The sequence below is a fragment of the Coffea arabica genome, chromosome 2e (genome assembly GCF_036785885.1).
Source record: "Coffea arabica cultivar ET-39 chromosome 2e, Coffea Arabica ET-39 HiFi, whole genome shotgun sequence".
Lineage (NCBI taxonomy): Eukaryota > Viridiplantae > Streptophyta > Magnoliopsida > Gentianales > Rubiaceae > Coffea > Coffea arabica.
Genome location: NC_092313.1, coordinates 59,349,512 through 59,373,930, shown reverse-complemented (window position 1 = coordinate 59,373,930; position 24,419 = coordinate 59,349,512). Strand labels below are relative to the sequence as shown.

At 38.6% G+C, this 24,419-nt stretch overlaps 1 protein-coding gene across 1 annotated transcript; it reads left to right on the top strand.

Annotated features, from left to right (window-relative positions):
- The first annotated feature begins 11,994 nt into the window (after positions 1-11,994).
- Positions 11,995-24,080, top strand: LOC113721874 (uncharacterized). Its single transcript, XM_072077744.1, has 2 exons — positions 11,995-13,547; positions 24,062-24,080. The coding sequence occupies exons 1-2, from the start codon at positions 11,995-11,997 to the stop codon at positions 24,078-24,080; spliced, it is 1,572 nt and encodes a 523-aa protein (XP_071933845.1).
- The last annotated feature ends 339 nt before the right edge of the window (positions 24,081-24,419 follow it).

Sequence of the window (24,419 nt, the reverse complement as noted above, 5' to 3'; positions counted from 1 at the left end):
AATTTAAAATTTTTCTACAAATGGGGCTTTTTGTATGTAGCATTCCATCAAGTGATGATCGCATTTGCAAAATGCGAGCTCACTAAGTTCACATTTTGCAGATGCGATTTATCATTGAATTTCTGAGTTGCAAAAACCCAAAAAAAAAAATTGCTTCAATCACATTTGTCAAATGTGAGGTCCAGTACCTCGCATTTAACATATGCAAGGTTTGAAACCTTTTAGTTTTTTAATATTAATAAATTCATGCTCAAACATTTTTGTTTATTTTTTTTTATAAATTCAAGTAAACCATTTTTGTTTTTCTTTTGAGTGTGGATTTTGCTTTTTATATTGTAAAATTACAAAGATTGAACTTTTAGGTTATTATCCATTGATCTTGAATTTCACATTAGCTAAACACTAATATTACCTGATCCCATAATTGGATTCGTACCTGTTGTAAATCTTTTTTAAATTCAACCACTTCCCGTGCTATCTAAGTATGCCTATTGCTGAGCAATTTATTGAATTAGTTAATTATCATATTAGCATTTGGTATAAAAATAACATTTTTCTTTGACAAAATTTACAATATTATCTAGTCAATTAATAAGATAGAAGTAATGTGTCTACTATATTATACTACATTGATAATAGAGTTAAAATTTTACTAAGATCTGAGTACTAGATATATATTAACAATAGTTGATGTGTAGTTGATGTAGAATTAGTTGTCCTAAGGCTTACTTCAAATATCTTAAAAATCTAATAGTAACTATGAAATATTAATTGGGTTGGTATTTGTTATTGGTTAGATTAGTGATATTAGGGATCGTACGAGTTAATAGATTATGTATAACAATTAAGCACTATTAATGCTAAAAAGATTAGATAGAATATGTTGAGGTTTTTAAAAAAGAGCTATCCAATATTATTTAGCATCATCATTAAAGTGTACAACTGTAACATGTGCCGAGGATCATGAAAGGCATTCTACCAGTTTTACCAATTAACTAAAGCAAGCAGTGCATCTTGAGCTTTTAAAGGCGTTGTCTAGGCTCATATCTAAACAAGAGATGATTAATTCTTCACCACAGATGCTTGATTTAGATGTTTCATTGTGAATATCAATGAAACAGCTTTGCAATATTTATGTACACCTAACAACAAAGCCTTGATCAATTTCCTGATTGTGCAGTGAAAGATTTCAAGTTTGCCCATAAATACTTAGTTATTAGAGTTTGATTTGTGATGCACTACATTGATTTATAATATTCAAGTTTGGTTTGCGATGCACTACGTTGATCCATAAAGTTACATAAACCATCTTATAATTTTGGCATTGACACAAGGGAAACTAGTTTGTAGTACATAAACTGGTTTGTGATGCACGACATTGATCCGTTGCTAGTAGGGTTCAAACTTTAGAAGATTGCTGCTATAATTCTACGTCACAACCTCACTCCATACAAGCCTACAACGAATTTCATAAAAATCAAGAAATAGAAAGGGCAATAAATTAGAAGGAAATGGAACAATTACAGGAAATAACCAAAAGCAAACTGAAGCTTATCAATCGATCTCCAAGATAAAAGACTAACATTACACAAATCTCCATCCATCATGTAAATAATCTCATTGTTATGTGCAAGAGAAGGGATTCAAATTGATAGATAAAATTGTTACAACTGCTTAATTACTCCAAAACTTGCTTTACACTTGCTTTAAAAAGTAACCACCTGCTATTAACTACAAGAGGTGAGCTTCTTACTTCAAGTACCACATGGGTTATCATAATTCTAAATCATCATCAACATCCTCCTTTCACCAAGTCGCAAGTTATCCCTGTACCATGATGAATTCTTCCATGAGCTTTACTATTTGTTCATGATGTCCATCTGCTTTTTGTCGCGCCCCATTTTTAAAGAAGAATAAATGAATAATAAATTTAGAAAAAAGGGTTTTTGGTTAATTTTTGAGTGAAAAATGAGTTTTTTACTTTCAGAAAAATGAATAAAGAAATGAATTTTGATTTAATTTTGATTAAAAAATGATTTTTTGATTTTTAGGAAATAAAGAAAGAAATGTGGGCCTAAATGGGACTAAAAATGCGACGGTTTTGACCTAAAATAATAGTTTAAAAAGGGTTTTTAATGAAAAATAGGAGTCACCACTTGGTATTGAGTTAAGGTGTACCAAGTCACTTAAAAATGAATTTTTAAAGAAAAAGTAGAAAAAAACCCTTTTTAAATGACTCCAAATCTTCGAAAATCAGAGAAAAGGGATTGGGAGTCGCATTTGAAAAAAGGAAAGACAAGGATAATAATCCAAGGCACCCTTTCAACCAACCAAGGCTAGTTGCGTGATTTAGTAAAAAATCTTCTTATTTTAATCTAAGAATTTATCACATTTGGATGTCACTATATGGATGCAAACATAGACCTAGTGTATCGGGGGGGGTCGGAATATCTCTTCAAAACTTAATTTGTGCCAATCACATTATGTAGACACCAAATTTTTAAATAATTTGTATGTTGCATCTAATTCATGATTTTGTTTTAGATTGTCTGCATTTTAGTTGTTACCTTTTTATTTGTCTTTTATTTGCTAATTATTTGTCATATTAATTTTGTTCACGTTTTAGTTTTAGTTTTAGTTTTAAGTTTTAACGTAAAATTTGTGAAAAAAGAAAAGAAAAGAAAAGAGGAAATTGATGAAAAATGGAAAATTGTGCTTTGTGGATTCTAGTTTATTTAGATTTAGTTTCTATTCAATAAATCAAAAAAAATCAAAAAAAAAATCAAAAAATCACAATTCTATTTCTGCCGGCTCCATTTTCCACTTCTCAACCTAGCACCTTCCATTGTTATTGCCGACTCCACTCCACTCCACTCCACTCCCAATACCTCAATATATACATCCCACTACGCTATATCATTGCCAGTTCACTACAATCATTATCACTCACCATAACATTTTATTTTTTCAATTGTTCCTATGCCGGGAGCTGTGAAGTGATCAGCTTCTTTGGAAATAACGACGAGAGAGAGAGAGGTGAGGACTTAGCTTATCTTCCAGCCTCACTTCAAGACCAACCGAGAGAGGGAGAGAGAGAACCGAGAGTCAAACTTCCTCCAATCCAGCCGCAAGTTTGAGCCAGGGAGAGGGAGAGTTGCGGACTGCAATTCTGGACAGCCGAGAGTGGAGGATTTGCAGCTGCTAGTCGTGTGTTTTAGGCTTCAAGCTAAGGTAATTTCTGAACTTAGATGAGTTGTTTATGGGTTGATGAAGCTGACTATAAGCATGCATGTGGGATTGTGTGGTTAGATGATAGGTTAAATCATAGAAAAATCTGTTTGAGAAGGAAGTGAAGCTGCCGAGAGCTTGAGCTGGAAGTTTCGGTTTTTAATTTGCTAGCTGTGATGATCTGAGCTTAATTTTGGACTCAACCTGATAGATAGTTTCTTATTTGATGTTGCATGTGAACTACGTGGCCTGAATTTCGGTTGCATGGCTGGAAATTTTAATGGAAGTTGATGGATTGCTGAAACAATTTTTCCAGTTTAGCCGTTGAAGTTGTTTTGGAAATTGCATGGGTATTTTAGCATGAAATTTGCTGGAAAGTGGTTGATTTTCACTTGGTTAGGTGTTTGACTAATTAAAATTAGATGATTAAGCTTTGCAGGAAGTTTATTGGTCCGGCTAAGCAAAAAAAAAAAAAAAAAATGAAATAGTGAACGGCTACATGCAAGTTCATCCAAGGATGGCGAACAGAATTTCTGGATTTGTGGATGTTTATAGTTGCTGTCCGAACTTGATCTGAACTAGAAATGATAGTAATTTCATTAAGTAGCCTTGCATGTTAGTTTTGGGTACTTAACACAATGATTTAACCGAGGTAAATTCGGATTCATGCCCAAGTACTTGCTGGAAAATGCATTTCAACTTGCCAAATCAGTTTTATATGTTCCAGATTTTTCAACTTGCTGAACGTATTTTATTTGTATTTGCACTGGATTTTGCTCAGTTTTTTTTTTCTATTTGTTTGGATGATGGTTTGCTGCCTAGTTTAAAGCCTTGTGTTTGGATTTGATTGTGTTTGAAAGCTGGATTTTGTAAAGTGCCGAATTGCAGAAAGCTTGCTGCGTTTTTTTCTGTTTCATTCTTGTGCTGTTTAGTTTTCTTTCTACCTTTGATGATTAGCTCCATTTTCTTGTTTCAATGCTACAATGAAGTTACAAGTTTAGTTGGTGATTGGTAGTTAAAACTCTGATATATGGTGAACACATTTGTATGTTGAAATGCAAGAAAAGCTGCGGCTGAAGGTGCACAAAGCCAGATTTGCTTCTTTTATTATTGATGGATAATGAATTTCCTTCCTTTGTTGATGATCAAAACCAGATTTGCCATCTTAATCTTGCACCCAAAATTTCATGTTTTAAATTGGGTCAATAATTTCTGGGTTGATGAATTTGTTTGCATGATAAAAATGCGAAAGATTGCGGCTGGAAATTGCTGCTGCACTTTGTTTTTTTTAGCAGTCACCGAACTATATTTTGCTTGTTTGAGCATGTTAAATGGTTTATGTCTTGGGGTATACTAGTGGGTAACATGCGATATTTGCCTCATTATGTTTTGATTTGAGCTCATGGATGGTCTGTACAAAGAGTAAGCTACAAATTTGCAGCAGATTATAAGAAAGTTTTTTTTTTCATTTTTCTTCGCATGAGAGGCTGCCAGAATTTGTATTTGGAGTTGTTGGCCTGTTGAGTTACGCTTGTCTTTGATTTAATGTTGAAGCTTGGATCGATTGGCTGAATTTTTAATTGTGCTAGGAGTGCATTTGAGCAACTCGGTAATGCAGCAATTCACCAAAACTGGTTTAGTTGTCTACCTTGCTAGTTTTCAGTTTTTGCAGCATGAAATAGGAAGAACAAGTCAAAGTTGCTGGATTTTGTTTTAGCATTTGAATATTCTTGTTTTCTGGATTTTTGCGTTCCGAAGAGGGGGAAGAATGTTTGATCTCCTTACAAGTTTTTTTGTTTGTTGGATTGTGTTTGCATGGTAGAATGGAAAGAAGCCACGGCTGGAAATGAAATTTGTTGCAGAGAAAGTTTCTTCTACGTGATTGCATGGCTTTTGCATGAAAATGACTTTCAAAAATCGCACTCCAACCCCTTGGCTTCCATCTAATGCTTCCATGGCCCAATTAATTGGAAACTTAATTAATTTTGTCCTCCTAACATGCCATTTCCTCTTTAATACATCTTGATTTGTTTTGGGTAGATACTTAAGGGATTGTAGAATGAATTTGAAGGGTCTAATAATTTCTTTTTCCTAGACTTGTAGTTAATTTGATTTTTTTTGGATTCTTTGGCATTTGGTTGTTTAGCTACTAGTAAATTGCTCCTCGTTTACCTTTTTGTGAATTTTCTAGTTTGATTTGGTAAGTTTCACCTTAGATTCTTAATTTTATTTTATGTTTTTTTAGTTCCTTAGTGTTTATAATAGTAATAAATTGGCCCTTTAGACCTCTTTAATTTTTTTCCAATTGGGTTTTTGTTTGTCTTAATTGGTTAAGTACGAGTAGTTTACTTTCCTTGGAATGCTTCGAGTGATTCAATTTGACGGTTGTTTCCATTTTCTTTTAATTTTTCTCAATTAAAGTGGTACCTTGACCTTTTTATTGTTTTGAAGCCATTTTTCTTTCATTTGGTCACCATTCAAAGGGGGCGGTATATTTTCTTTTATCCCTTTTTGTATCTCTTCTATGTGATCCAACGTGTTACGTGGAAATTACATGACTATTTGCTTTCATTGCCTTTCTTTAGTTCTTTCATTTCATTTACTTTTGCTTTTATTTAAGTTCTTCTTTATGGGGTATGTGTACACCTCTTGGCTTGTAATAGATAGGGCTTGGAGGAGCATTCAATGAAGACCTATCGAAGACGTGTGCCTAGCTAGCAAATGTAATAGTTAGGGCTTTAATTGCCTATGTGTTATGTGTTACTTGCTTTAATTAGGTTCTTGCATCTAGTTGAGCATGCTAAGTGTTATGTGCTATGTGTTTATAAGTGTTTGGCATGTCTACTCGCTTTCCATGGTCATGAATGAATGTGATGGACGAATGTACGTTTCCACTAGTCCAACGCTAGTCGGAATTCATAGAATGGGCTAGTCCAACGCTAGACCCTTAGGGATTTCCCCTCGTTAGTACATGTTTGCATGTTCATTACATGTCATGCATTCTTTTAGTTTTATCATTTTGCATGCCCCTCGACCCCCTTTTCCCTCCATTTTAGGATTTTTGCATTTCATGCTAGTTATAGGGTTCATTTGCTTGAGAGTCCCCTTAAATATGGGATATAGACGAGTGTGGCTTTTTCTAAGCCTTAGCACGCTTGTATTCCCTCTATAAAAGGGTAAATTGAGTCACGATTTAGGTCTCCCCGTACCCAATATGCATGCGTTCCCTAGGCTCATGCATTCTAAATCCACTCTATCATTACACTTTCACTTTTCATTCCATTTGCACACATACACCTTTTATCCCTTCACTTGCACACGAACACTTTTGTTCCATTTTGCACACGTGCACCTTTATGTTTCTTCACTTGCACACGAACACTTTTATCATCACTTGCACACATGCACTTCATATTATCATTTCACATACCGTACCTTGCCCACTCACGTGCACATTTTCCTTTACATATTTATTGTTTTTTTATTACTTTTTCAAAACTCATGTCCTCACATTGCATACATGCATTCCATTCATTTGCATCCCACTCGCATTATTCGTGACTTCTTCAAAGGATCGTCATTGGGCTTCACAATTAATGTGATTGGCACCACTCAACCTTTGAAGAGAAATTTCCCCCAATACCCCTAGGTCTAGGGTTTGCATTCATGTAGTACATCCAAATGTAATAAATTCTTTGATTAAAACAAGAAAATCTTTGATTAAATCAAGCAACTAGCCTTGGCTAGGTCGAAGGGGTGCCTTGGATTTTATCCTTGCCTTCCCCTTCGTCAAATGTGACTCCCGAACCTTTTTCGTTGGTTTACGTGGACTAGGAGTCGTTTAAAAGGGGTTTCTTACTACTTTTTCCTATTTTTCTTTAAAAATTCATTTTTAGGTGACTTGGTACACCTTAACTCATTACCAAGTGGCGACTCCGATTTTTTATTTCAAAAAACCCTTTTTAAACTATAATTTTGGGTCAAATCGTCGCATTCTCAAACCCCCATTTAGACCCATTTTTCTTTTAAATCACAATTCATTTTCCAAATCACAAATTGAATCAAAAAATACATTTTTAAACCATTTATTTATTTTATCAAAAAATGGGGCGCGACAGTTGGCGACTCCACTGGGGACATTCGAGAGTCCGAGCAATTTTGATTTAATCAATCTTTTTCTTCTTTTAATCTTTTCATATATCACATTTGGGTGTTTAGGATTGCATTTTTCCTTTTATTAGGATTTTTGCATTTCACGCGTATCCAACTACTCCCTCACTCACGAATGTATGATTGGTTGATTGGATGTATGTTTACTTGCTTACCTCGCGCTCGCATTGCATTTGGGGGGGTGTGTCACCTTAGAGCCTCGCGTTGGTTCTTGATCCCTCCCCTCCAAACGAGCACTAGCATACGCGCATACGCTTTAATTATTTTTACCCTTCATTTATTTTTCTTTTAGTGGCTTGTCACGCCACTCCACCCTATTAGGATTTTAGGCGACCCACTTGGACATGTGATCGTATCACGACGTGTGCGTAGCATGATCCGAGGGGTCACTCGATCTTCCGCTTTAAACTTTAGGTTGATAACCTATTAGTTTTTAGTCGAAGGTTGAGGATTTTTTTTAGATTTGCCCAGACGGGTAGCCGTAACACGACGTGTGCGTAGCAACGCCTGGGGAATCGCTCGAGCCACCGACAAGGAACCTTGGGAGTGATGACCCTTGGTTTCCAAGTCTGAAGGCTCGGGGACCTATGACTTATTGAGTCTAGATGCATTAGTGAACCCTAACCTCATGCATCCATTTTAGCTTGCCTAGGGTAGAGTCGACCTTACCCTATTAGGGACACTATTCACGAGGGGAGGGGTCCAACCCCTTTCTTCTTTTTATTGCTTTATTCCCTTGTGTTGATTTCGTTGTTACAATGTGTTATGTGTATTTATCGGACTGAGCTAACTTTTCTTGGTTTTGTGCCCCCATTGCATTCACAAACATTAGCAAATAAGAGGTCTGGCATGATCCTCTTTTAGGACCTACCCTTATAGATAGGCTATTGCACGTTTAGAAATTTCGGTATATTTTGTTCATAAATTAATGTCATACCATTTTAGGCTTACCCTGGCAAACAAAGGGCTCCTTAGGTCACGTCTCATTTCAAATCGCATTTTTCCCTGCTTTGATAAGAATGGCATCATGCATAAGCCTTAGAAAGGGAATGCCACTTAGGGAATCCCGCATTAGGGACAAGCCAACCTAAATCCCATGGGTATTTAACTCAATTTTTGGGATTTGCACGTTTAAATTCCTGTTAACCAGAGAAATGGGACCTGTAGGTAAGGTATTTAACTCCGGTTTTGGTTTCTAGATGGAGAGCCCTCGCCGAGTGCAACAGATGTTAGTAGTGCCGCCGGAGGTACAAAGATGGCCCACGTTACTCTCACCCAATGAGGTTAACCAAATAGCCGATCGATTAGGACACATCGGGGATTTCAAGGACATTAAGTCCGATGGATATTTGGTAGAAGCTTTGGTGCATCTATGGGACCCCATTTGTTCTGCTTTTAGACTTGGAAAAAGGGAGATGACCATAACAATTGAGGAAATCGCTGGATTTCTCAATTTGCCGATTCAAGGAACTGCCGTGGTATTGCCGCTAGTATCTAACAAAGCTGAATTTTGCCGTTTCACTGGGTTAAAGGAATCAGTACTACAAGGGGCAGACCAAAATATAGAGGCGAAGTTCTTATTTGATCGATTTGCGCTAAGAGATGGTTTTGAGAGGCATCAAGGGGATTTCTCGTTTACTTCCAAGGAAACGTGGGATCGAAAGAGAGTCTGGGTATACGGTTTAGTCATGACGGGAACCTACTTTTTTCCTAGGAAAGACAAAAAGATAGCCTTCAAGCTCACTAGAATCCTGTATGACTTGTTTCTCGGAATTAATGATAGGCCGTGTTCCATTATTCCTACCATTTTGGCCGACATCTTCATAGCCTGCACTACCTGTCAGAAAGGGAAAAAGTTCTTTTGTGGTTCAAATTTGATCTTACATATATGGGGAATGGAGCATTTCATGAGACGATCGGCTATTTCATCGAGTCTACCAATGTCCGCATACAACTGGATAACCACGCATCACAAGAGAATTAACAGAGACAATCTGCCGTGTAATGCATCTGAGTTTGTGGATTTCTTGAAGAACGTGACCGATCAAAATATTAGATGGGTGTTGGATTGGACCGATTGTACTAAACCCGTTCTTCGCACTCAGGCATCCGAATTCATTCTCCTACTGGGTACTCAAGGGATTACCGCGTACGCCCCAAAAAGGTTTCTCAGACAATTAGGGCGTGTCCAAGAAATACCACCCGTAATTGACATGAGCGAAGTCACCATTATTTTTAACTGGGGAATGTGTCCAAATCAAATCCCTATGAAAGATCGGATTATTGACGCCTGGGTGACGCTATCCGATGACGTGAGTTTTAGATACATCCCGGAGCTCAAGCAGAAGGGTTTGACGACTTCACAATACGAAGACTGGGTAGGAGGATCCGCTGCGCAAGAAATTCAAGATGAGCCAGCTGAGGAGGTGAAAAGGTTAAAGGCCATTGTCGAAGCAAAAGATAGGGAAATTCTGCAGTTAAGTAAGTCTGCCGAAGCATACAAAGGGATGGCCGAGCAAAACAAGCAATTGTATGAAAATGAACAAGGAAAGCGTCAAGAGCTGAAAAGGAAATGTGCAGAATTATATGACCAAACTGAATGTGTTAGAATTTCATATGCTAGGGAAACAAAGGACTCTGTATTAGATAGGTTCAGAAGTTTTGGTAATCTTGTACGGAATCGTCTTCGTGACATGATGTAAATATTGGCAAGTTTATCAATGAAAATGACTTTTCTTTTGCTCTTATTTTGGATTATTGTCAAAAACAGGTTTGTATTACGGGTCCCATTTCGAAGGTGTTGCATCATGCTAGGCCTACCCTTGGCACAAAAAGGGCCCCCCAAATAAGACATGCATCCGAATTGTTTGAATAATTACTAACTCATGTCTTTTTCTTTTTTCTCTTTTTTTGAATAAATTGCAGAAATTCAGTAATCATTGATTTATCTAAAGAAGTCTTTTGCATTCTCAGGTAAATTTCAAAATAGCTTTTCGGAAAAGCCCCATTATTACGCGATCCCGAAGTAAAGCCCAAAGGAATCGTGTAGACATGAGTACTCAACCAGAATCATCTGATAAGGCCGTCGCAACTACCCAGCCGGAAGCTGCAAGTCCTGGGGTTCAGTTGACAGAGTTACTCACAAAATTTGGGGAAATGGCATCGGAAATGGCCGCTCAGAAGAAGTTGATTGATGAGCTCGTTAGTAGCGGAGTGCAACCTGAACCTGTACCCGCCACACAAACACAATCCGAACCATTTGTTATTCCTCCATTTCAAACTACGTTTGAGGGAACTGTAAACCCGCAATATGCTTTTACTCAAAATCCTCCTTTCTACCCTCCTTATGGTCAAGGATTTCAGCCTCAAGACAATCCGACCCTGCATTTGAACCCACCAGTTTTTTATCAGACTACCGCGGAGCCCGTGGTGCCGGAGCACACTTTTCAAAATAAGCCAGAAATGGGAGAGTCGTCTGCCCAGATTGATATGAAGTTACTTAAACGCTTGGATCGTTTTGATGAATTTATTCGGAAAAGCCAAGGTTTAAGCAAACAAGGGGTGTTGGATTATGATGATTTGTGCCTATTTCCGAACGTACAACTACCGGTGGGGTTCAAGACCCCTAAGTTCAACAAATATGATGGAACGGGTAACCCTAAGACGCACCTGCGTTTGTTTGCTAACAAGTTGGGCAAGCCAGTGGATGACGAGAATTTGCCGTTGAGATTATTTCCAGAAAGCTTAGAAGGGGATGCTCTCGATTGGTATTCCAACCTAAAGCCAGAGGAAGTGAAGACCTGGCTCGATCTGTCCAATGCCTTCATCAGACAATATGAGTATAACTGTGAGCTGGCACCAACCCGAACTACTTTGGAAGGAACGAAGAGGCGACCATCTGAAGATCATAAGACATATGCCAAGAGATGGAGAAAGATAGCTGCGAAAGTGGAGCCTCCGATGACCGAGGATGAAATTATTCGCACATTCATAAAGGCGCATGATCCTCCATATTTCGAAGAAATTTTCCGTATGACTGGTTGTTCATTTGCTGCCATTGTGAATAAATTGGAAGAGTTTGATGACTTTGTAAGAGCCGGGAAAATTGTCAACGTCTCTGCTCTCAAATCCCAGTTGGATGCTTTACAAGGTCAAGGAAGCAATGTGAAAAAGCCGCCGTTCAAAAAGAAGGAGGGGGATGCAACCTTTATTTGGAACCAAAACCCTTCACCCCGACCCCGATACCAACACAATCCAACCTACCAACCACATTACCCTTACTACTCAAACCCGCATCCTGTATATACCACCAACATCCACCACCCTCGACCTCGCCCAAGTTATCCTAACCCACTTTCAGCCCCTTTTCAAATTTCCCAACCAAATCCACCTCAAAACCGACCTCGCCCTCCATATAACCTAAGATTTCCTCCACCAAATAGACCTGTTTACAACCATCCTCAACCTCCTGAACCTTACAACCGACCACCTAGCCGTACATTCACCAATTTAGGCAGGCCTCTGGACCAATTGTATGACCAGTTGAAGGCCGCCGGGAAAATTAGTACAGTACCCCCTCCTACCTACCCATATGGCATGCCCGCGTGGTATAATCCACAAGCTGTCTGTGCTTATCATTCTGGGGCCCCCGGACATGCCACCTTTGATTGCAAGGCGCTTAAGCATAAAATCCAAGATATGGTTGAAGCCGGGGAGATTGTAATCCGGAAAAGGGAGGCGCAAGGGCCGAACGTAAATAGGAACCCTTTACCGGAACATGCCAATATCATTGGGGTTATTCTGGATGATACGGAGTATGTGGAACCGGTCAAAGAATTGACAAGGGAAGCTGAAGTGTTTGGGGTCACAGACCAACCCTTTGTCATAGAATTGCCATTTGAAGAGGACGAAAAGCCCTTTGTTTTGGATCTCACGCCAGCGGAGAGTGAGGCTTTGGAGCCAGTAATCATCGAATTCCCGAAGCAGGAGCCTGTTCTGAGTCTGCAACAAGTGCCATGGAATTACAATGAACCTACTGTACAGATTGGGGAAAAGTCAATCGCGAAGGAAGAAGTGTCAGTGGTCACCAGATCAGGGAAAATCGTAAGTCCATTTGAAGCTACCATTCCGATTCAAGCAAATAATTCCGAGCCACCCGCCAAACCAACAATCACTGAGAAGGAAGCCTTGGATTTTCTTAAAAGGCTCCAGAGAAGTGAATACAATGTGATTGAGAAGCTAAGCAAGTCACCTGCCCAGATATCCATGTTGGATTTACTTTTTTCTTCAGATGTGCATAGGGATGCGTTGATCGAGGTATTGACTAAAGCTCAAATCCCTAGGGACATTTCTGTTGATAATTTTTCGCACGTGGTTGGGAGTGTGTTATTCACCAAGCAAATTACTTTTTCTGACGATGAATTGCCGGCGGAAGGCATTGGACATAACAAGGCCCTGTACATAGTTGTTAGGTGCAATGGGAAAAGGCTGCCGAAGGTTTTGATTGATAATGGATCCGCGCTTAATATCTGTCCTTGGAGCACCTTGGAAAAGCTGGGATTGCAAGACATCAAGCTGAGGCCTTCAGGGACCATAGTTCGAGGTTTTGATGGAGCACAAAGAGAGCCAATAGGAGAAGTGGATTTAGTAGTTGAAATGGGACCCGCCCAGTTTCAAATAACCTGCCAAGTCATGCACTTTCCTAGTGTTTACAACGTTTTGCTTGGCAGGCCATGGATTCACAAGTCTGGGGCGGTGCCTTCTTCATTACATCAGTTGTTGAAATTTGTAGTAAATGACAAGCTGATAACTATATTTGCCGAAGAGGATTGCCTTGTAATCATCGATTCCGAGTCCAAAGAAGAGGGTAGCCGAAGCTCCACAGTGACCCCTCATAGCACATCTGATATTGTCTCCGTCAGTTGGATAACAAAGGAGGAGCAAGCTCTATCAAGGGCCAGTGTCATGATGGCTAAGGAGATGATCCGTGGAGGCTATGAATTTGACAAAGGGCTGGGACGAGATCTGCAAGGAATTTTAAAGCCAGTGGAGATTGTGGAGAAAAATGATTCGTTTGGTTTGGGTTTCCGACCGACTGCTAAGGATATCAGAGAAATGAAGGAGCGCAAGAAAGCGGAGAAAGAAGGAAGGCAAAGGGCTCTTGACATTCCACCCCTGCATTATACTTTCCCACGACCAGCCGAGGTGATCATGTCAGAAATCAACCCAGTTGACGAAATTGAAGCTAGTTTGGCCCAATTGTTCGTTGGGGCAACATTTGAAGATAGTGTTCCAGGCGAAGCTGAATTTCCTGACATCCCCGAAGGATCAATTCCCAATTGGACAGCCGAGTTCCTGCCCGTTCGGAAGGAGTTTCGGTAAACTGAAAGGGGTTTATCATTCATGTGAATTCATGAAAAGTTGCATCTGTAAATAGCCAATGAAAACAATTTTACTTTTTGACTAACATTTTCGCATGTAAATATTGTTAAGTTTTCATTTCCATTTGCTTTCAATCAAAGGTTTTATGAAAATGTACAAGTTGTTCTTGTCATGTTGTTTTGTTTATTCATTTGTTTATATCTTCGTTGTATTGCTTGACCATTTGTTTGTTGTATGCTTATTTGCTTATTATCCCACATTCATTAATTCTTTCAGATGGCCAAAAATAAAATTATTTGACCCTTTGGATATCACAATTCTGGAATTCAATAACGGCAATCTCTATATCACTCATGACTTGGAGGTCTGTGAATCCGAACTCCAAAGCGAGAGTGATAATGAGGAGGTATTCGATTCTTTTGCAAAGGACCTTGAACAATATGAGGAAAAACCAAAACCGAACCTGGAAGAAACAGAAAAGGTTAACATTGGCACTGAGGATGAAGTTAAGGAGGTGCAAATTAGTATTCATTTGAATGAGAGGCAGAAAAAGGAGATGCTTGAATTTTTGACTATGTTCCAAGATGTCTTTGCATGGTCCTATGATGATATGACTGGCATTTCAACTGACGTGGTAGTGCATAGGTTACCCACAGACCCTTCTTTTCCACCCGTAAAGCAAAAACCCAGAAAGTTCAAACCCGATATGAGCCTCAAAATAAAAGAGCAAATTGAAAAACAACTCAAAACCAACATTATCATTGTTTCCCATTACCCAATTTGGCTTTCAAATCCAGTCCCTGTTCCAAAAAAGAATGGAGAGGTGCGAGTTTGCGTTGATTATAGAGACCTTAATAAAGCCAGTCCTAAAGATGATTTCCCTCTACCAAACATTCACATTCTCTTAGACAATACTGCCGGACATGAGATTGAATCCTTTTGCGATTGTTTTGCTGGCTACCACCAAATTTTGATGGCAGAAGAGGATAGGGAGAAAACTGCTTTCATTACCCCTTGGGGTACCTTTTGCTACCGAGTCATGCCTTTCGGTTTAAAGAATGCAGGAGCAACGTATCAGAGGACCATGACAACCTTATTTCATGATATGATCCACCGGGAGATGGAGGTCTACGTGGATGACATCATAATCAAGTCTAAGAGGGCAGAGGACCATTTGGTTGATTTGAAGAAGTTATTCGAAAGATTGCGGAAGTACAATTTGAAGTTAAATCCTGCGAAATGCGCCTTTGGAGCACCTGCGGGTAAGCTGTTGGGATTCATTGTTAGCAAGAAGGGCATAGAAATAGATCCGGCGAAAATCAAAGCAATTCGAGATATGCCAGTGCCGAAAACTCAGAAGGACGTGAAAAGCTTCTTAGGGAAGATCAATTTCATTGGGAGGTTCATCGGCCAACTAACTGCCACATGCGAGCCGTTGTTCAAATTATTGAGAAAGAATGTGCCGTTGTATTGGAATGAGGAGTGCCAACAGGCTTTCGACAAGATTAAAGATTATTTGTTGCATCCACCAGTTTTAGTGCCACCCAAACTGGGCCGACCTTTGATTATGTATTTATCTGTACTCGATGGAGCAGTAGGGTGTGTTCTAGGTCAGCACGATGACTCTGGGAGGAAAGAACAAGCCATTTACTATCTAAGTAAGAAGTTCACACAGTACGAAGCTAATTATTCATTCATTGAGAAAAGCTGTTGTGCATTGGCCTGGGCGGCTCAAAAGTTGAGACACTACTTGTTGAGCCATACCACTTATCTTATTTCCCGATCTGATCCTCTGAAGTTTCTTTTGGAGAAGCCGATGTTAACCGGACGCCTGGCCAAATGGCAGATAATTCTATCAGAGTTCGACATTGTTTTCACTTCACAAAAGGCGGTCAAGGGGCAAGCTATAGCTGATCATCTGGCGGAAAATCCAAGGGATGATGATTATCAGCCACTTCATACTTATTTCCCTGATGAGAAAGTTTTATTCGTAGGCGCTACAGATGATATGAGTGAACAAAGCCCTGAATGGAGGCTTTTCTTCGATGGAGCTTCGAATTCCCTCGGAGTTGGAATTGGAGCTGTTCTGGTTTCACCCGAAGGGAAACATTACCCTGCCGCTGCCAAATTGCAATTTGCCTGCACAAACAACATGGCTGAATATGAAGCTTGCATTTTTGGTCTCAAAATGGCTTTGGAAATGGAAATCAAAGAGTTGATAGCTTTCAGCGATTCAGATTTGCTTGTACATCAAACCTTGAAACAGTGGATAACCAAAGATTCAAAAATTCTGCCCTACCATTGCAGTCTGCTTACTCTGGCCAAGCAATTTCGAAATTTGGAGTTCAGACATCTTCCACGTGCCCGAAACGCATTTGCCGATGCTTTGGCCACTTTAGCTTCTATGATCCAATATCCTGATGAATTGAGGATCGAGCCAATTCCGATTCAACTTCAAGACAAACCTGCCCACTGTTGGGTTGTAGACAAGTCCTCCGACAATGTTCCGTGGTATAATGATCTTAAGGAGTTTCTCAAAACAGGATCTTACCCTCTGCATGCTAAGACAAAGGACAAGAATTTTCTGCGTAGAATGGCTTCAAAATTTTTCTTAAATGGAGAAGTGTTATACAAAAGAACCTCAGATTTGAACCTTTTAAGGTGCATTGATGAGGATGAAGCTCAATATATGATGAAAGAAGTGCATAGTGGCGTTTGTGGACCTCACATGAATGGCCATTTGCTAGCGAAGAAAATCATGAGAACCGGATACTTCTGGCTTACTATGGAGCATGATTGTATAGATTTTGTCCGGGGATGTATAAAATGCCAAATGCACGGTGACATTATACGCGCTCCACCCACTGAACTGCATAGCATGACCGCCCCATGGCCCTGTTCAATGTGGGGTATGGACGTGATTGGTACAATCGATCCTCCCGCTTCAAATGGACATCGATTTATATTGGTGGCGATCGAGTACTTTACCAAATGGGTTGAAGCAGAGTCATTCAAACATGTCACGAAGAAGGTAGTGGCCAATTTCCTGAGAGATCACATCATCTGTCGCTTTGGAGTACCCGAAACGCTTATCACGGACAATGCCAAGAATCTGAACAATGACATGGTAGATGGACTATGTGAGCAGTTCAAAATCAAACACCGCAATTCTGCCATTTATAGGCCTCAGATGAATGGAGCTGTAGAAGCCGCAAATAAGAATCTGAAGAAAATTATCCGCAAAATGACAGAAAAGCATCGCGATTGGCATGAAAAGTTGCCTTATGCATTGATGGCGTACCGGACTTCTATTCGGACATCGACTGGGGCAACGCCATATTCACTTATGTATGGGATGGAAGCTGTATTACCAGCTGAGGTTGAAATTCCGTCGCTACGAATCCTTATGGAAGCTAAATTGGAGGAGGCCGATTGGATCAAGCAGCGCCATGAGCAATTGACTTTGATAGATGAGAAGCGATTCAATGCTATCTGTCATGGGCAATGCTATCAAAAACGTGTGGCCCGAGCTTACAACAAAAAAGTCCATCGGCGGGCATTTGAAGAAGGTGATAAGGTACTGAAGCGAATTTTGTCAATGCAAGATGAAGCTAAAGGCAAGTTCGCTCCAAATTGGCAAGGGCCGTTCATTATCCAAAAGGTATTACCTGGCGGAGCTCTTATTTTGGCGGAAATGGATGGACGGGTTTTCCCTCAACCCATCAACTCAGATATGTGCAAAAAGTTTTTCATTTGATCATGCAAATTTTCTTTAGAAATTCATGCAAATGGCGAAATGCAAGTCAGGCCATCTTCTTTTACACTAAAAACATTTTATCTCTACTTGTCCCCTTTGAGCCATCAGAATTGACAAATTTCGTTTGATAACCCTTGAGAATTGCAAACCCCACACTGGGGTAAATTTGTTTCGAAAAAAAAAAAAAAAAAAAAAAAAGAAGAAAACCCTATACTGGGGCAAATTTAGTTTTCAAAGAAAAATGCAAAAAGTGAGGAAAATACAATGAAAAATGCAAAGAGAGAAAATCTGATCAAACTGGGGCAAATTTTCCTCAGTTTCGGAGTTGTTTTCAAAAGGGTGCAATCTCAAGTTATTTCACCCCTCGTATCAAATCTGCTTTCAAGCCTTAACCTTTCTTGAAAAACACCCCACCGGACTTCATTACAAAAGCCCAAAGTCCTGGTTTTCATCACTTGCTGCATTTCTATTAGGAAATTTGTTAATCAACTGGCAGGTGATGTCTATAATGCTTTCGCCTAATCTCACAAGGGAAATGCATTCTACTGATGCCAGAAATCTTCAATTCATATTTCTGAGTCGATAATGGTCGAGATATTTCATGGTTCTCTAGGTGAAAACCCGAAAGGGCGCCTCGAAAGAAAAAAGAAAGAAAAAAAAAAAACAACAAAAAGGGTGGGGGCAACCTTGGTGAAAACCCGAAAGGGCGCCAAGGTAGGTTTTCTCAACAGACAAGCTCAAGAAGGAACAGCCGGTGACCTGGTTCATTTGGGGTTTTCCTCATATTTGTGATACTTCTGCCAATATCGGATTCCGAAGAGAAAATATCCAAAGTTTTGAATATGATATTCGTTGGTTAAATTTGTATTTGTTCTTTACAAATATTCTTTTGCAAAATGTATCTTTATAAACCTCTTGGTTATTCTCAAATTATTTGTGTGTGAATGCTTATGATTGTCTACATTCTTTTGCATGCTCATCTTTGCCTAACATAGGAAATCATCTTGCATATACTAATTTTCATGCATCATTCTTTCACCATTAAATTCAAATGAATGATAAACCCTGAGGTTTGTGCAAAAATAGGGGATTCAATCATCAGTTACAGGGAGTAACATACAACAAAGCTACCACCTGGATTGGGTGACGTGGTAAATCTGCATTTTATCAGTCTCAGAAATTGAAAGGTTTAAGGCAGACGCCGCCGAGCCGAAATAAAAGCATCACAAGACTCATGTTTACACGACTCTCAAGGCAAACCGGATCAAATAATGGTGGCAAGCCCATTATTTCTTCTTTTTTTGCAGGAATGTTGCATTTACAAACAAAAGCAGCCACTCTCTTTTTGGCACCTAAACCGATGTCAGACAAAAGCTTCCCAGTAAACAAGGATCGATGTTATTTGCAAGACTCGATCATAAGAAACAGCATCAGCTATCGTTTCAGTCACAGAAATCCAAATTTCCCTCTTGGTACAAAAGTTGAAATATTCTCAGGTAAAAAAAAAAAAAAAAAAAAAAAAAACTCAATTCATTGTTTAAACTTCCCCAGTGAAGTCCCCTTTTAAATCCTTGTTCGGGTCAGTCCCGTTTTAAATTCCTGTTCGGGCCAGTCCCGTTTTAAATCCCTGTTCGGGCCAGTCCCGTTTTAAATCCCTGTTCGGGCCAAATTCCTGTTCGGGCCAGTCCCGTTTTAAATCCCTGTTCGGGCCAGTCCCGTTTTAAATTCCTGTTCGGGCCAGTCCCGTTTTAAATCCCTGTTCGGGTCCAGTCCCGTTTTAAATTCCTGTTCGGGTCAGTCCCGTTTTAAATTCCTGTTCGGGTCAGTCCCGTTTTAAATTCCTTTCGTTCGGGTCAGTCCCGTTTTTTAAAAGTCCTGTCCGTTCAAATCATTCTGCAGCCGAATAACACAGGTAAGTATTTGGTGTCTACTTCTTTGTCTCAAGTTTTTTCAAAACTCAAACAAAGAGGGGCAAACTGTAGACACCAAATTTTTAAATAATTTGTATGTTGCATCTAATTCATGATTTTGTTTTAGATTGTCTGCATTTTAGTTGTTACCTTTTTATTTGTCTTTTATTTGCTAATTATTTGTCATATTAATTTTGTTCACGTTTTAGTTTTAGTTTTAGTTTTAAGTTTTAACGTAAAATTTGTGAAAAAAGAAAAGAAAAGAAAAGAGGAAATTGATGAAAAATGGAAAATTGTGCTTTGTGGATTCTAGTTTATTTAGATTTAGTTTCTATTCAATAAATCAAAAAAAAATCAAAAAAAAAAAAAAAAAATCAAAAAATCACAATTCTATTTCTGCCGGCTCCATTTTCCACTTCTCAACCTAGCACCTTCCATTGTTATTGCCGACTCCACTCCACTCCACTCCACTCCCAATACCTCAATATATACATCCCACTACGCTATATCATTGCCAGTTCACTACAATCATTATCACTCACCATAACATTTTATTTTTTCAATTGTTCCTATGCCGGGAGCTGTGAAGTGATCAGCTTCTTTGGAAATAACGACGAGAGAGAGAGAGGTGAGGACTTAGCTTATCTTCCAGCCTCACTTCAAGACCAACCGAGAGAGGGAGAGAGAGAACCGAGAGTCAAACTTCCTCCAATCCAGCCGCAAGTTTGAGCCAGGGAGAGGGAGAGTTGCGGACTGCAATTCTGGACAGCCGAGAGTGGAGGATTTGCAGCTGCTAGTCGTGTGTTTTAGGCTTCAAGCTAAGGTAATTTCTGAACTTAGATGAGTTGTTTATGGGTTGATGAAGCTGACTATAAGCATGCATGTGGGATTGTGTGGTTAGATGATAGGTTAAATCATAGAAAAATCTGTTTGAGAAGGAAGTGAAGCTGCCGAGAGCTTGAGCTGGAAGTTTCGGTTTTTAATTTGCTAGCTGTGATGATCTGAGCTTAATTTTGGACTCAACCTGATAGATAGTTTCTTATTTGATGTTGCATGTGAACTACGTGGCCTGAATTTCGGTTGCATGGCTGGAAATTTTAATGGAAGTTGATGGATTGCTGAAACAATTTTTCCAGTTTAGCCGTTGAAGTTGTTTTGGAAATTGCATGGGTATTTTAGCATGAAATTTGCTGGAAAGTGGTTGATTTTCACTTGGTTAGGTGTTTGACTAATTAAAATTAGATGATTAAGCTTTGCAGGAAGTTTATTGGTCCGGCTAAGCAAAAAAAAAAAAAAAAATGAAATAGTGAACGGCTACATGCAAGTTCATCCAAGGATGGCGAACAGAATTTCTGGATTTGTGGATGTTTATAGTTGCTGTCCGAACTTGATCTGAACTAGAAATGATAGTAATTTCATTAAGTAGCCTTGCATGTTAGTTTTGGGTACTTAACACAATGATTTAACCGAGGTAAATTCGGATTCATGCCCAAGTACTTGCTGGAAAATGCATTTCAACTTGCCAAATCAGTTTTATATGTTCCAGATTTTTCAACTTGCTGAACGTATTTTATTTGTATTTGCACTGGATTTTGCTCAGTTTTTTTTTTCTATTTGTTTGGATGATGGTTTGCTGCCTAGTTTAAAGCCTTGTGTTTGGATTTGATTGTGTTTGAAAGCTGGATTTTGTAAAGTGCCGAATTGCAGAAAGCTTGCTGCGTTTTTTTCTGTTTCATTCTTGTGCTGTTTAGTTTTCTTTCTACCTTTGATGATTAGCTCCATTTTCTTGTTTCAATGCTACAATGAAGTTACAAGTTTAGTTGGTGATTGGTAGTTAAAACTCTGATATATGGTGAACACATTTGTATGTTGAAATGCAAGAAAAGCTGCGGCTGAAGGTGCACAAAGCCAGATTTGCTTCTTTTATTATTGATGGATAATGAATTTCCTTCCTTTGTTGATGATCAAAACCAGATTTGCCATCTTAATCTTGCACCCAAAATTTCATGTTTTAAATTGGGTCAATAATTTCTGGGTTGATGAATTTGTTTGCATGATAAAAATGCGAAAGATTGCGGCTGGAAATTGCTGCTGCACTTTGTTTTTTTTAGCAGTCACCGAACTATATTTTGCTTGTTTGAGCATGTTAAATGGTTTATGTCTTGGGGTATACTAGTGGGTAACATGCGATATTTGCCTCATTATGTTTTGATTTGAGCTCATGGATGGTCTGTACAAAGAGTAAGCTACAAATTTGCAGCAGATTATAAGAAAGTTTTTTTTTTCATTTTTCTTCGCATGAGAGGCTGCCAGAATTTGTATTTGGAGTTGTTGGCCTGTTGAGTTACGCTTGTCTTTGATTTAATGTTGAAGCTTGGATCGATTGGCTGAATTTTTAATTGTGCTAGGAGTGCATTTGAGCAACTCGGTAATGCAGCAATTCACCAAAACTGGTTTAGTTGTCTACCTTGCTAGTTTTCAGTTTTTGCAGCATGAAATAGGAAGAACAAGTCAAAGTTGCTGGATTTTGTTTTAGCATTTGAATATTCTTGTTTTCTGGATTTTTGCGTTCCGAAGAGGGGGAAGAATGTTTGATCTCCTTACAAGTTTTTTTGTTTGTTGGATTGTGTTTGCATGGTAGAATGGAAAGAAGCCACGGCTGGAAATGAAATTTGTTGCAGAGAAAGTTTCTTCTACGTGATTGCATGGCTTTTGCATGAAAATGACTTTCAAAAATCGCACTCCAACCCCTTGGCTTCCATCTAATGCTTCCATGGCCCAATTAATTGGAAACTTAATTAATTTTGTCCTCCTAACATGCCATTTCCTCTTTAATACATCTTGATTTGTTTTGGGTAGATACTTAAGGGATTGTAGAATGAATTTGAAGGGTCTAATAATTTCTTTTTCCTAGACTTGTAGTTAATTTGATTTTTTTTGGATTCTTTGGCATTTGGTTGTTTAGCTACTAGTAAATTGCTCCTCGTTTACCTTTTTGTGAATTTTCTAGTTTGATTTGGTAAGTTTCACCTTAGATTCTTAATTTTATTTTATGTTTTTTTAGTTCCTTAGTGTTTATAATAGTAATAAATTGGCCCTTTAGACCTCTTTAATTTTTTTCCAATTGGGTTTTTGTTTGTCTTAATTGGTTAAGTACGAGTAGTTTACTTTCCTTGGAATGCTTCGAGTGATTCAATTTGACGGTTGTTTCCATTTTCTTTTAATTTTTCTCAATTAAAGTGGTACCTTGACCTTTTTATTGTTTTGAAGCCATTTTTCTTTCATTTGGTCACCATTCAAAGGGGGCGGTATATTTTCTTTTATCCCTTTTTGTATCTCTTCTATGTGATCCAACGTGTTACGTGGAAATTACATGACTACTTGCTTTCATTGCCTTTCTTTAGTTCTTTCATTTCATTTACTTTTGCTTTTATTTAAGTTCTTCTTTATGGGGTATGTGTACACCTCTTGGCTTGTAATAGATAGGGCTTGGAGGAGCATTCAATGAAGACCTATCGAAGACGTGTGCCTAGCTAGCAAATGTAATAGTTAGGGCTTTAATTGCCTATGTGTTATGTGTTACTTGCTTTAATTAGGTTCTTGCATCTAGTTGAGCATGCTAAGTGTTATGTGCTATGTGTTTATAAGTGTTTGGCATGTCTACTCGCTTTCCATGGTCATGAATGAATGTGATGGACGAATGTACGTTTCCACTAGTCCAACGCTAGTCGGAATTCATAGAATGGGCTAGTCCAACGCTAGACCCTTAGGGATTTCCCCTCGTTAGTACATGTTTGCATGTTCATTACATGTCATGCATTCTTTTAGTTTTATCATTTTGCATGCCCCTCGACCCCCTTTTCCCTCCATTTTAGGATTTTTGCATTTCATGCTAGTTATAGGGTTCATTTGCTTGAGAGTCCCCTTAAATATGGGATATAGACGAGTGTGGCTTTTTCTAAGCCTTAGCACGCTTGTATTCCCTCTATAAAAGGGTAAATTGAGTCACGATTTAGGTCTCCCCGTACCCAATATGCATGCGTTCCCTAGGCTCATGCATTCTAAATCCACTCTATCATTACACTTTCACTTTTCATTCCATTTGCACACATACACCTTTTATCCCTTCACTTGCACACGAACACTTTTGTTCCATTTTGCACACGTGCACCTTTATGTTTCTTCACTTGCACACGAACACTTTTATCATCACTTGCACACATGCACTTCATATTATCATTTCACATACCGTACCTTGCCCACTCACGTGCACATTTTCCTTTACATATTTATTGTTTTTTTATTACTTTTTCAAAACTCATGTCCTCACATTGCATACATGCATTCCATTCATTTGCATCCCACTCGCATTATTCGTGACTTCTTCAAAGGATCGTCATTGGGCTTCACAATTAATGTGATTGGCACCACTCAACCTTTGAAGAGAAATTTCCCCCAATACCCCTAGGTCTAGGGTTTGCATTCATGTAGTACATCCAAATGTAATAAATTCTTTGATTAAAACAAGAAAATCTTTGATTAAATCAAGCAACTAGCCTTGGCTAGGTCGAAGGGGATTCACTATGTACCTATGTTGTTTGCTTTCCAACAACAGGATTCTAGATTTTGCCTAAAAATTTTTCTTTTTGCTTCAGTTGTAATGCCATTTTCTCTTGCTTTATGATTTCATTGCAAATTTCTACAAATTTTACTACTTAAGGCTCTAAATTCATCACAACTGGAAAAAAAATGATCCCATAATATTGACATCAATAGTTGATAATAATTTGGGGGAATAAATCTTAACCAATCTAGCAAGCTTTTTAGTTGGACTTTATCTTGCATCCGATAAATACGAATTCCTAGAAAAATTGCATAAAAAATTCAAATATTTTTTAAATTACTTTTTAAATTTGTGTATTTGTTAAATTCATTCTTAATAATTTACCATAAACTCTTTGTTGTTAAAAAAT